This window comes from Acipenser ruthenus, chromosome 40, assembly GCF_902713425.1.
Source record: "Acipenser ruthenus chromosome 40, fAciRut3.2 maternal haplotype, whole genome shotgun sequence".
Taxonomy (NCBI): Eukaryota; Metazoa; Chordata; class Actinopteri; order Acipenseriformes; family Acipenseridae; genus Acipenser; species Acipenser ruthenus.
The window spans coordinates 5,720,698-5,734,305 of NC_081228.1; the positions used below are offsets into that span (position 1 = coordinate 5,720,698).

Sequence of the window (13,608 nt, forward strand, 5' to 3'; positions counted from 1 at the left end):
GACAAACAAAAGTTTAATAAAGTCTTAAACAGCAGCAGCTGTCATTCTTTGAATTTGGATTATGTTTACAGCACCTTTAAGCTGCAGTGTAATAGCATTTGCAACACAAACTGTTACTCAGACATTGAGAAGAATATGGCACAGGAAAAAGATTGTAATAATAACATGACATCAGTGACAAAATTAATGGCTTAATGTCCACCACTATTTAGATCATTAAAATAGAGCACAGCATGTGTAAGTTAACATGCGCACTAGCTTTGCCAATATAGCTAACCAATGTAGAATATTTTCTCAAAGACAAATGCTATAGTAAGACTTCTCAGAGACTTCATGTGGGTTTGGACTATTGAGACCATTCCAGATATTGTCTTCCACAAGTTGATTTTAATCAGAGTCCAACATTGCAGGCATTCAGCATTCACTCACTGACTATTCGCTCGCTGCATACCGTGAGCACACTACCACGAGACACACTCGCTTTCTTCTGGAGGGCGGAACTGCACTACAGTCAAAACATTCCCTCCGGGAAACACCATCACACACTCTCATCTGTACTTGGTTTCACTTTCAGTTAACAATAAATGTTATTTAAACTTTCCAATTTTTGTAACTTCTACCCCTTGATCAACCATTTAACTATAGCCTTCAACTGTTACACAATAAGTGATGGTCTAACGTGTTTAATATTCTGAATATAAAACCGTTCAGCAGATATCAGAACACTTCCTAAAAGTTATCAACTGCGCTAAGGTTAATTGTTAAACTAAAGGGTGCCCCTAAATATATATATATATATGCTTATGTAACATTCTGATAGTAAACATTTATAAGAGCCACTATTCCAACACCAACACTTTCTGTTCAATAGCTGTCTCATTTTGTAACTAAGTTTCTTTCTTTAGTGTCACTGTGTATGGATGAATAGTCGCTGGTGTCTACTGAATAGAATCTGCACTCACCGGTGAGGATTGAGATAAAAGCAATTACTGCTCCGGCTTGTTCTTACTGTGAACATGATTCGGATTTTTGAACATCTCACTTTAGAATTCCACTTCTAATGCCTTCAATCCATTTGCACAGCACGACACAGCAGAGATCTCTTATTCTGCTCAGGCACGTTAACCTAATTCTTCTCCAAGGGTTCTTGCATTGGAGCCATAGCTGCCAGTGAAAATGTCAGTTCTTCTAGCAGAAATGATATGGCCGCTCTAGGTCTGTAATGATCATAATTCCAGGACAAAGTTAAGCTGTTAGTATTATCAACCATTTGTGTTATTGTAACAAAAGCAAGAATAAATATTTGCTTAATGTAAAAAAAGGAAAAAAAAAAGTTTAGGAAATAAAATGTTTCAACAAAGTGTATTTTTTGTCTAACTAAAGCTGGAGCGCTCACATCGTACCATGTCAATATTTGATAATAGTGAATTATGAGACAAAAGGACAGAAGAACATCAGAAAATATACGAGCGAGAGGAGGTCATTCGGCCCATCAATGCTTGCCTGGTTCCAGTTATTGATCCCAAAATGTTGTCGATTCAGGTTCCCACCAATTCCGCATCAACAACATGGCTTGATAACCCATTCTATACACTCACCACTCTCTGTGTAAAGCAGAGTCTCCTCAACCTAAGTCTGTCTCCATTTAATTTCTAACTGAGTCCTCCAGTCCTGGTTACTGTGAGGAGTAAAGAATCATATTGGCCAAGGTTAACTGTGTCAACTCTTTTTTTTATAAGATTTTAAAAAATGTCAGTCAACTCTCCTAGCCCTTCTTTGCTCTGGGCTGAATAGATTCAATTCCCCAGCTTGCTTTGTGCTTCCAATGCCCTCAGCACTGGATCAGTGCATCGTGCTGGCACTGCACTGGCACAAAGAGCCATTTCCAACCTGTGCTGCTCACATTTGAGGCTGCAAAGGAGTTAATGCCTGGCGCTGGCAAGCCCGAGGCTTTTTAATGAAAAACAATAGTGTTTCATTGCAGCGACGCATTAATGCATTCATCAAGCCCTGAGATCTAAATGAAATGAACCTAAAACCTCAAGTCGGAGTAATAAATACACTGCCTTTCTGATCCACGCTCGCTTAATTAATTGATGCACTTCTCAGTGAGGTTCTGCGGGATTGTTAAATTAGTGATTGCGCTGCAGATAATTAAGTATGTCAATCAACTGCAGCACCTTCACGCTTACCAGTGTATGAAGCTGCTCTGTGTTTAATAAGAAATGTTTCAGATTGAGCTTTTGTTTTAATAAGCTTTGCTAAAGTATTTATAAAGCCATGGAATATTTGTTTTAGTCTGGTAAACCTTATTAGTGAAGATATTGGTTTACGGTCAGTATTGCGCACTTAGTCCTGAACGGATCAATATGTGTTTGAAGATGTTAAAAAGATAAAAAGGCAGAAATAATTAACTGCTTCAGGACAGGGATGTTTAGAATAATATTACGTTTAGATTTCACCTGTAATAATCAATAGGCTTTACATTGCCTTTAGTCACCGTGTGCATAATTGTACCACGTTAAGTTTCCTATCTATGTATCTATTTTATAATGCATATGTTAGGACCCCAACCCGAAATACGCCCCCATCTAGATTGGGGTTAATTCTAATTTTTAGAACCCAAAATCTTTTCGTGTTCAGGGTGGGGTTGCCTTGCGAATGATCCCATCGCAATACAGAACATTCACTTAACCCAGGAGTGGGCAATTCCAGTCCTGGGGGGCCGGTGTCCCTCCTGGCTTTTGTTCCAACTGTCTTCTAAATTACTTAATTAGACCAATGATTGGTAATAATTGGTCCAATCAAACAGCAGCCGTAATATTCTGTTTAATTCTAACAAATAATAACATTAATAACTAAACAAACATGCTCTATGGGTAGAATTGTACACAAGTTATCTTTTTCTTTTCTTGTCTTTTCTTTTTATATTGTTTTACCTAAGATTTAAAATTGAGTGTTGAAAGTTGTGGGTGAACTTTTTCTAGTTTTGTTAGTTTTTATGTCTCTTCATACACGATCGGCTTCATTTTCATATAATAATAATAATAATAATAATAATAATAATAATAATAATAAATACATAAATTAGATTGTTTTATTTGAAAGCAGAGGAGTGCAATGTATTTATTTATTTATTTATTTATGTATTTATTTATTTTCCAAAGGAGCACAGTTTAACACATATGGGGCTACTCCGAGAATATTTCAAACTATATTGTTGGAATATATTTTCTATTGTTTTGGCCAGGTTACAACATTTCAATCAATCAATCAATCAATCAATCAATCAATCAATCACTCAATGTATTTTTATATAGCGCCTTTCATGGCAATGCCACCCCAAAGTGCTTTACAGGAAATCAATAAATAAATAAATAAATACAAAGAACAATGTCATAACTAAAATAAAAGCAGGATTGCAAACATTACAAAACGATTTACATAAAAATAAAGAAAACTCTCACTGCTTTTTCTGAAAGATCTTCTTCAGATCAGGTTCAGGTAAAGTGAATGGGGTGGGGTCCTAACATATATACATTTTTTCAAAGTTTTGGCAACATCTCGCACTCCATAGCTCACACTGTTTTAAAATGTCTAAAAATGTAAGTTGATATATTGCTTTTCGATGCTCACAGCGATGCTGACTGCATTGTGCTATATTTCAAACCCTCACAACTAAAACTAAAGTGCAGTGCTGTATTATGCAGAAAGAGCATAGCCAACAGTGAAACACAAGCCTGCTAAATCCCCGTGCAGTATGGTAGAACATTGTAAAACACATACCACTGGTTCCACACACCCCAGCTAGCTCTGCTATCTCTCATAGAGCCGGTTTCACAGATCCTGATTACCACAATCTTGGATTACTTTACCTGAACACCATTATTGTTAATCTGGGTCTGTGAAACCAGCCGAAAATGTTGTTGCTTTAAAAGTCCACAATGGTAAAGGAATGAAACAATTATTATTATTATTATTATTTAGTTCTTAGCTGACGCCCTTATCCAGGGCGACTTACAATTGTTACAAGATATCACATTATTTTTACATACAATTACCCATTTATACAGTTGGGTTTTTACTGGAGCAATTTAGGTAAAGTACCTTGCTCAAGGGTACAGCAGCAGTGTCTCCACCAGGGATTGAACCCACAACCCTCCGGTCAAGAGTTCAGAGCCCTAACCACTACTCCACACTGCTGCCATAGGTAAGGTAACATTAGGTAGCCCAAAATTGGATCAGGGTTTGCTAAACTACCACTAGCTATCCACAGTAAAGCCTGATAAATAATTATTCAAAAGCACCATGCACAGTTCTGAGATTGTTTTCTAAGTGTATAGAATAATAGACTGAGATGTCGATAAATACCTGGATACACATCTATTCATAAGACAGAAGGTACCATAGGTGGAACTCAAGATCACATTATCTCAATTGGAACTATTCAATTAGTCAGAGATAAGATCAGATCAGATAATCCAGACTGTATTGCTGGAGTTCATGTTTATTTCAGAGCCCCAGGCTTGGATAATCTGAATTGCTGGGGATCTGCAATGATGATTAAATTTTCAGATAACTCAAGCAGCTTTCGCGCAGGTAGGCTGAGAGCGCTGTAGCTCGGATAATTAAAGTGAAAATGTCAAAACGAAAGCAATTACATTCCTTTGTTAACCTTTTATATTTGTAGGCTGCCTATATGTTATAAATGCTTATGAAAAACATTGCCTTGTGACAAAGCCATTACAGAATTAGACAGCTTCCATCTCTTTTTTTGGGGACTTTCTGGTTGCAGATGCCCTCTAGTCTATAAAACTATATTTAGAAGTTGCTCCAAATTGGAATTCCAGTAAGGGGTTTCAGATATGAAGCATCTGATTATTTTGAAACCTGTATAAAAAAACAAAAAATCAAAATACAACTTTGATAAAGATAACTGATGTGCAGCGTTAGCATTACATAATTGCACACGTTTGCTGTAAGGGTAGCAGTGCCGTCATTAAAATTGAATCCGGTAACACTTTGCATTAAGTGTCTGTAATTACTGTGTATTTACATAGTAGTTACTTAGTAAATACAAGTGCACTTACACATAATTACAATGTTATTATGCATGGTTACAATCTACTTGCTGTGTAAAGCTGAATGACTGATTTAGATGATGGCATCTGCCAAATAAATATATAATAATAATAATAATAATAATAATAATAATAATAATAATAATAATAATAATAATAATAATAAGCAGAACATTAAAAAAATAAGATTCTGAAAGCTTTTAGCTCTCCAAAAGGAAAGCAAAAAGACACAAGTGCTAAAGCTAAATCGTTTAAGGCTGCTTACAAGCCTCTAATAAATGTCAGAGTTGTTTGTCTATGGTTTCATTTTTCATTTTTTCCTTTCTGAAACAAAATGTGCTAATGACGATTTCGATTAAAAAAAAAAGAAGGCTTTGAGAAACCAGCCAATTAGAGGTAAAATGCATTCCAAAGAAAAATGCGTGCTGCATATCAGAAATTCATATCCTGGGATGATCGGCCTGATTGAAATGCGGTATGCATCGTCCCCTGAAATAGCTGATTAGTAAACATGTCAAACCGCACTGAAGTTGCGATTTTAATGTTCATTTTAAAACTGATTGGCAGAGTCCTTAAAGATAAACACAGATTTCCGTCTTAACTGCAGACGGCAGTGTTGCCAGCAGGTAGTACACTATGCAAATTTCTTAAGTGTCTCAGCAACTGCGTTCAGTTGCCTGATAAACAAATTACTTAGAGTGAAATGGAAATAATAGAAACGCAACAAGCTTGATTCGAGTTCTCGTGTATTATTATGTCCATTTGACAAGCTGTTTTTTTTTCCTTGCTCCTGAAATTTCTCTTCATAATCGCTTTGTGTATCATTTCAGAAAAAAATTCTTCTGTTTGATATGTTTTATTAAAGACCCGGTGAGTTCTATCAGAACTATCAAGTCCCTGGTTAGTCACCTGTCCACAGACTGTGTGCCATTTATCTGGGGGGTGAGGGCGGATGGCGGGGGGTATGCGTGCATCTCAGGAGCAATTTTTTTGACCTCAGCTGTGATGATTAGAAAAGCAATTGGTGCGTAGCTGAGTAAATTCCTCCTTTCAGATGTCGACAGCATATGTCAGAAAAAACTCAACCCGATAAAGCGTTAAATGGCTCATTTAAATCTTCATTAGCATGCATACCTCCTGTGTGCGTACGTGTGTGCGTGCGTGTGTATCGGCATGGAGTTTATAATAATAGCTTTAAAAACTAGAGCAGATGCATGTGTCAGAGCGGGGCCCCTGAATATTTTTTCACAATAGGCTCCTGGCAGCCCAGGCTGAGAAAATACATCAATTAGGGGATGTGGGAAGGCGTGTGCTGGGATATTTTGTATGACACAAGGGCTGCTCAACACAGAAGCTGTACAGATGGGATATCGCACTGCTGAGCTGCAGCTTCCAGATATGCATATAATATTGGAGTGCTCACCTGACTTGGGGTACCCCTAAACTTAACAGCCCAGAGCCCCGTAAACACAAATCTGGACTGATGGTATTTAAAACAGTAGATCTAGGCTAAGCCTTACATTACACAGCACAGTTCCATAGCACATCTTAGCTGGAATGGTGGTAGAGGAATCAAGTCCAGGTGATCTGAATCTACAAAATGAACTGTTGAACTTCAGATGTACAGAGTCCATATCACTCAGCTGCCTGCACATTTTCTAGATGTTTTCAAGTATCCTTTACTGAGCCTAATAGAGCTGTTCTGCTTGCCAACCTGCCACCCCTGAACTATGATACTCTGGCCCCTGGTTGATCTGCTCTTTGAGAAACTTACAGCTTAAGCTTTTTTTTGTTGTTTTTAGTTTAGTTTTAGGGCTTGCAGATTGTTTGTTTGTTCTGACTCCTGATCCTCTGGTGTTATCGACCCGTTCTTTCAAACAGGAAAAAAAAAGTGTTGTTTTCACTCAGCTGAACGCAACACTCTGATTCATTTTGTCTGTTCACAGCTGAGAAAGTGAGCGAGGGACAAGCAAGTGGGCCTCTCTATCGACAAGGGCTGTGTCGCCACTGAAGTGTAAATGAGGCAGATGTGTCCCGCACTCGCAGGCAGCCTTAATTGATTAAGCCTGTGTGCGTTCCCCTGCCCCGTCTGTACTGAAGAAACTACCCCCCCCCCCCCCCCCCCCCCACTCCCGCACAATTTTGTGTCTGGTTGACCTACATACGTAAGCTACAAACAAGCTGCCATCTGAGACAGTGAATCACTGATGACTAAACCTGCCCAGGTTTTTACTGGTCAACTAACCAGGCCAGCTGCACACAACCTGCTGTTGAGTTACCGAGGGAGCAGATTGTACACAGGCCACAACACAGCACACCTTGCCTTTTTAAAGAGAAATGAGAATGCAATCTGTATGTTTTAATGGTTTAAACTAGATCTTGTCCTTCCCTTCAAAACAACAATATCCATTTTTTCCCTTTCACAAAGAAATAGCTACTCTATAGCAATTTTATCGCTGTTTCCCCTGTTGTTGGACTGAATGTCTGTCACAAAGACGGCCAGAGTGGGTGGCGTCAGACCAGAAAGGATTTCAAACACAGACACAGAGACGGTGGTTGTGATGATGAGCTGAGTGCAATGGCTGCACTCAGCGTTTATTAACAAATAAAAGGGTTGAAAACAGCACAAAACACGGGACACGGCACTATACGCCAAAGTAAAAAGACAAACAAAACGCACTAAACACAAACGGTGCTCGGAGACAAACAAACACGGTGAGTACACACACTTATCTTCACTTTTACGATCTTTAACTTAACTCTCCTCTCTCTCTCTCCCGTTCTCCTCTTCCGAACACCTAACCACGACTGAGTGAAACTGTGCATCTATATATACTGTTGTGCTGGGATTCAATTACTAATTAATTACTCACTTGAATCCCAGCACGTGAATTCATTACGTGCAACCCCGTGCCACACATTATACACATTTTATCTGTACGTGAAGTGATTTGTGCCCTCCTCGTGCCTACATACAAACCTACACTTTTTAAATACACGTGAAACACAGACCCGTTTATATCCCGTGTACCAATCTATACACCAACATTAACATACGCAACATACACACAAAACACACAAATGCACACAGGGGCGGGGCGCATTGCCACATATACCCCCCCTTGTGCGCAGCACACATGGCCTCAACGGCCACCTCCCCCCTTAAAAACCCAGCAGTCCAGGACAAAGTCTCGGGCTGGGAAGGGAGGCTTCAGTGGGCCCATGGCTGGCCATGCTGTCAGCACCCCTGCCGGTAGTGGCACGGCTGACAGCCTGTTGGTCCCGTCCTGCAGCGAAAAAGCTGCGGGGGCAGGTGGTCCCCCGACCTCCCCCTTCTTCGTAGCCGGCAGCTCCCTCCTGTGGGGCTCCGGCCACAAGAACTCCTGCAGCGAAAAAGCTGCAATGGGAGCAGGTCTCCGGACCTCCCCCACGATCTCCGGCAGCGAAACTGCTGCTGGGGTTGGTGGTCTCCAGACCTCCTCCCCCTTCGTGGCCGGCAGCTCCCCTTTCTGGGGCTCCGGCCACCGTACTCCCTGCGGAGGTACGGGCAACAGAGGCAGCTCCTGCTCCTCTGCTCCGGGCGGTGGTGGAGGCAGAGGCAGCTCCTGCTCCTCTGCTCCTTGCGGTGGTGGTGGCGGAGGCAGAGGCAGCTCCTGCTCCTCTGCTCCTTGCGGTGGTGGCGGAGGCAGAGGCAGCTCCTGCTCCTCTGCTCCTGGAGGTGGTGGAGGCAGAGGCAGCTCCAGCTCCTCTGCTCCTGGAGGTGGTGGAGGCAGAGGCAGCTCCTGCTCCTCTGCTCCTGGAGGTGGTGGAGGCAGAGGCAGCTCCTGCTCCTCTGCTCCTGGAAGTGGTGGAGGCAGAGGCAGCTCCTGCTCCTCTGCTCCTGGCGGTGGTGGAGGCAGAGGCAGCTCCTGCTCCTCTGCTCCTAGTGGAGGAAGCGGTGGAGGTGGCGGAGGCAGAGGCAGCTCCTGCTCCTCTGCTCCTGGTGGTGGTGGAGGCAGAGGCAGCTCCTGCTCCTCTGCTCCTAGTGGAGGAAGCGGTGGAGGTGGCGGAGGCAGAGGCAGCTCCTCTGCTCCTGGCGGCGCTGGCTCCCTCCGCTGTGGCGGCTGGGCTGGTGCGCGCCGTGCTGCCTTCAGCAGCATGAATAGAGGCTGCTGGGGGACACCAGCCTCCTGCCCCTCTCCCCCCCAAAAATTTCCAGGGGGTTGGGCCTGTAACTCCTCCCCTTCCGGCCCTTGGGGCTGAACCAGCAGGCATTTTCCCTCTGCTGGTGGCTTGGGTCCCAGGGCTGTGGAAGCCCCGACTTGCCTCCCTTTGGGCTGTGGACGCACCGACTCCTCCCTTTTGGGCTGTGGACGCACCGACTCCTCCCTTTTGGGCTGTGGACGCACCGACTCCTCCCTTTTGGGCTGTGGACGCACCGACTCCTCCCTTTTGGGCTGTGGACGCACCGACTCCCCCCTCTTGGGCTGTGGACGTTCGGGCTCCCCCCACTCAGGCGTAGGACGTTCGGGCTCCTCCCACTCAGGCGTAGGACGTTCGGGCTCCTCCCACTCAGGCGTAGGACGTTCGGGCTCCTCCCACTCAGGCGTAGGACGTTCGGGCTCCTCCCACTCAGGCGTAGGATGTTCGGGCTCCTTCCACTCAGGCGTAGGACGTTCAGGCTCCTCCCATTTGGGCTGTGGGCGCTCAGGCTCCTCCCGCTTGGTCTGTGGACGCTCAGGCTCCTCCCCTTTGGGCTGTGGACGCTCAGGCTCCTCCCATTTGGGCTGTGGACGCTCAGGCTCCTCCCGCTTGGGCTGTGGAGGCAAAACCAGCAGGCATTCACCCTCTGCTGGTGGAGATGGGGACAGCAGGTACTCACCCTCTGCTGGTGGAGATGGGGACAGCAGGTACTCCTCTGCTGGTGGTCCTGCTACCTGGGCTGCTGTTCCATTTATGGTTGCCTCCAGGTAGCTGAGGACAAACTCCACACCTTCCTCCAAGGTGTTTGGGGTGTGTTCCTCCTGATATGCCTCCCATCTCTCACAGTCCATCATCCACAGAGCCCGGACGACCATGGGCAGAGACTGGGCCTCCAGCCCAGCATTCTCCAGGAACCAGCCCCGCAGTTTGATGGCGTCTTCTGCCATTGACTCTCTTTTTTTTCCCCCAAAAACAATATTTGTAATCCTTTTTTTTTTTTTTTTTTTTTTAAACAAAACCCCTCCTGGTCTGACGCTTGGAGGCGCGGTTATCCCACGATGACACCACGTGTCACAAAGACGGCCAGAGTGGGTGGCGTCAGACCAGAAAGGATTTCAAACACAGACACAGAGACGGTGGTTGTGATGATGAGCTGAGTGCAATGGCTGCACTCAGCGTTTATTAACAAATAAAAGGGTTGAAAACAGCACAAAACACGGGACACGGCACTATACGCCAAAGTAAAAAGACAAACAAAACGCACTAAACACAAACGGTGCTCGGAGACAAACAAACACGGTGAGTACACACACTTATCTTCACTTTTACGATCTTTAACTTAACTCTCCTCTCTCTCTCTCCCGTTCTCCTCTTCCGAACACCTAACCACGACTGAGTGAAACTGTGCATCTATATATACTGTTGTGCTGGGATTCAATTACTAATTAATTACTCACTTGAATCCCAGCACGTGAATTCATTACGTGCAACCCCGTGCCACACATTATACACATTTTATCTGTACGTGAAGTGATTTGTGCCCTCCTCGTGCCTACATACAAACCTACACTTTTTAAATACACGTGAAACACAGACCCGTTTATATCCCGTGTACCAATCTATACACCAACATTAACATACGCAACATACACACAAAACACACAAATGCACACAGGGGCGGGGCGCATTGCCACAATGTCATATTATGTTTTTTCGGTGTTTTTAAGTACCACATTAGTTCAAGCTGCTTCTCCTACTTCCTGTTCTTCAGGTCACTCTCATTTTCATAGTCTCGCCTCACTCCTTCATTCCCATCGTCTCAGTCTCACTCTGCTAGAGAGAGGAAGCCTCATAACCATGACGATGTGGAACAGTTCTTTTAAACTCACATGCCAATGCATTCTGGAACTTTCTACCTGTATTTCTTCTTTACACTATGCAGGACTACATGTACCAAAATACATCGCCATGTGTCATTATCATTGTGAACCCAGAGTTATAGGGTCGTCCAACTTATCCCTAGAAACTTGTCAACAGTGCCTGTGTGCTAAGAACGAACACAGTTGTGGGTAGCACTGAGAAATTGATACACAGGCACTATATATAAAAGGGAATCTATAGACTGGTACACAGTCACCCCTCCCTGTATATCCAAGAGAATCCATAGACTGACAAACATCCCTGCACCCCGCTGGTTATTTATTTTGTGCATTCAGGCTGCGGAGGTTCTCTGTTTGCAAAAAAAAAAAACACACACAAGGAGACTGAAAAAAAAAGAAGATATTTGTATTCTCAGACGAAGGCCAGGCTTTTGTTCTTTATAATTAGCCGTTAGCGCTAATCAAAATAATTCTCCGCGGCTGTGTAGTAATAATTACAGGAGAGCAGGAGACCTGACACAGGAGGAGGGGAGACAGAAAGGAAACGCAGAGAAAGTAATCACAGTCTGACTAATTTGTTATTGCGACGGGGGGTGGGGGAGGGGGCGGGGGGGGGGGGGTCATTTTGTGAAAATGCAGATGAGTCAGAAATTAAAGCAATTAGGGGCCGGATGAGATCATCTTGAAAATTCTGTTTCTAATTTAGAAAAGCTGCCCCCACCCCTTACATCTCTCACACACCCCAAAACACACACACAGTGTGTGCACGGATCATTTCTCCCGTGTAATATAGTTTAATGGGTTTATCTGGAAAGCAGGTTTGAGTGCTTGGGTGGGTTTTCATTGGGAATGTGAATGTAGGACTCCTGCATGGATAATAATAATACTGTTCTAGTACAACACAGCCTGTTAGCCTGCACAGCATGGCAAGGTATAGGCACGCTATATTGAAATATATTTTTTAATATCCTTTTTTTTTTTTTGTAAATCAGTACATTACACTATATATTTACAATCAAAACCTATTCATGTTGCATATCATATATGCAGTCTCCCTATATCCAGACAGCAGTGGCACTGACAGGTTAGGGTAAGCAGTGGTTACAGTAAGCAGAGAGAGTCTCTTAATTGCACTTTTTGCTTCTTTTGTGCTGCAGCGGCAGACTGTGTACACTGCTGCCTGCGCGAAAAGCTTTTCCAACTTACTCACCCTATCTCAGTGACACCTCTCCCTAACAGCCTCTGAATCCTCTTTCATTAGCAGACACACAGATCCCTGGCACTCAGTGCGGTACAGCACCCCGCTGCTTCACACTTTACACCTGACAAAACCTTAGCTCACCAATTAGAGGGGGGCGCTGAGATCTAATGTCTGTGCGTGTGCGCGTGCATGTGCGTGTGCGTGGGCATGTGCGTGTGTGTGTGTAAAGCCGAAGGAACACAAAGCCACTTTTTCAGGAACAGTGGCTTGAAACTTGGTTCCAGAAGACTGAGAGACCTAGTTTGAGGCAACTTTGCTGTATCACATCCCAGGTCTCCCCTTGTGTGCCATGCAGTGGCCTCAAAACCTTGTGTTACCTCAGCGTAAGGGGTTGACTCAGCGGTTAGGCTGATACTGGGGTCATCACTGGAGCAAGCTCGCATTGTGAGGCCCATCCAGTTGAAACAAGCAGCATGATATAAGACAGATGTCTACAAATGTATTTTTGCTAGTGGTTTCTGTGTTCTGTTTGCATGTGGAGTTCCGTGGCTCCTGTATTGAAGCTGTATCTTGTATCTCTGTTGCTCTGTCTAACAGTCTGCCACCTTGCTTGCGGGCCTGTGTTTCTTACCCTGTCTCTTTGGTTTAAATCTTTTACCTGCAATGCTGTTGATCTTTCACAAGTTGTTTTCAGTCATGCATTATATAGTTTCTGAGAAGCTTTCAGAACGATACTTTATAAACAAATCCTTATCTTATTATCAGCAATGTGAATTCAACCCATTATGAATTCTTACATGCCAGTTCCAGTGTAAAATAAAGCATCATAAGAAAATGCACAGAAGACCCTTATAAAAGTCTACCACTGTATTTTTTCATATCATCTTTGCAGGTTTTCCATGCTTTTTTCCCCATGGTTATACAATGCATATATCATAGTTACTAGCCTTTATCCAGGTACTGACCAGGCTTGACCTGGCTTCACTTCTGAGTTCTCAAGAGATCCCAATACAAGGTGACACAATGCAGACCACGTGTGTGTGTTTAATCCTCGGATTGGTCTCTCTCTGACGTGTTCCTCGTTTCTTTATCCCTCAGGTGTGCTGGCTATGTTTGCCCAGCAGCCACAGGACCTGGTGGTTGTGGCTGGGCAGCCAGTGACCCTGCCCTGTGCCATCCCGGGGTACCACGGCATCGTGCTCTGGATCAAGGACGGGCTCGCCCTCGGAGTGGGTAGAGATCTCTCAGGTAGGTCTTTGATACT

General features: G+C 43.8%; 1 protein-coding gene across 2 annotated transcripts in view; it reads left to right on the plus strand.

Annotated features, from left to right (window-relative positions):
* LOC117397161 (kin of IRRE-like protein 3) overlaps nt 1-13,608 on the plus strand; it is a 159,286-nt gene that overhangs the window by 89,653 nt on the left and 56,025 nt on the right. For both annotated transcript variants that reach the window (XM_059010085.1, XM_059010084.1), the window contains exon 2: nt 13,443-13,592. In XM_059010085.1, coding sequence (XP_058866068.1) covers nt 13,443-13,592 — 150 coding nt within the window. The remainder of the gene's footprint in view (nt 1-13,442; nt 13,593-13,608) is intronic.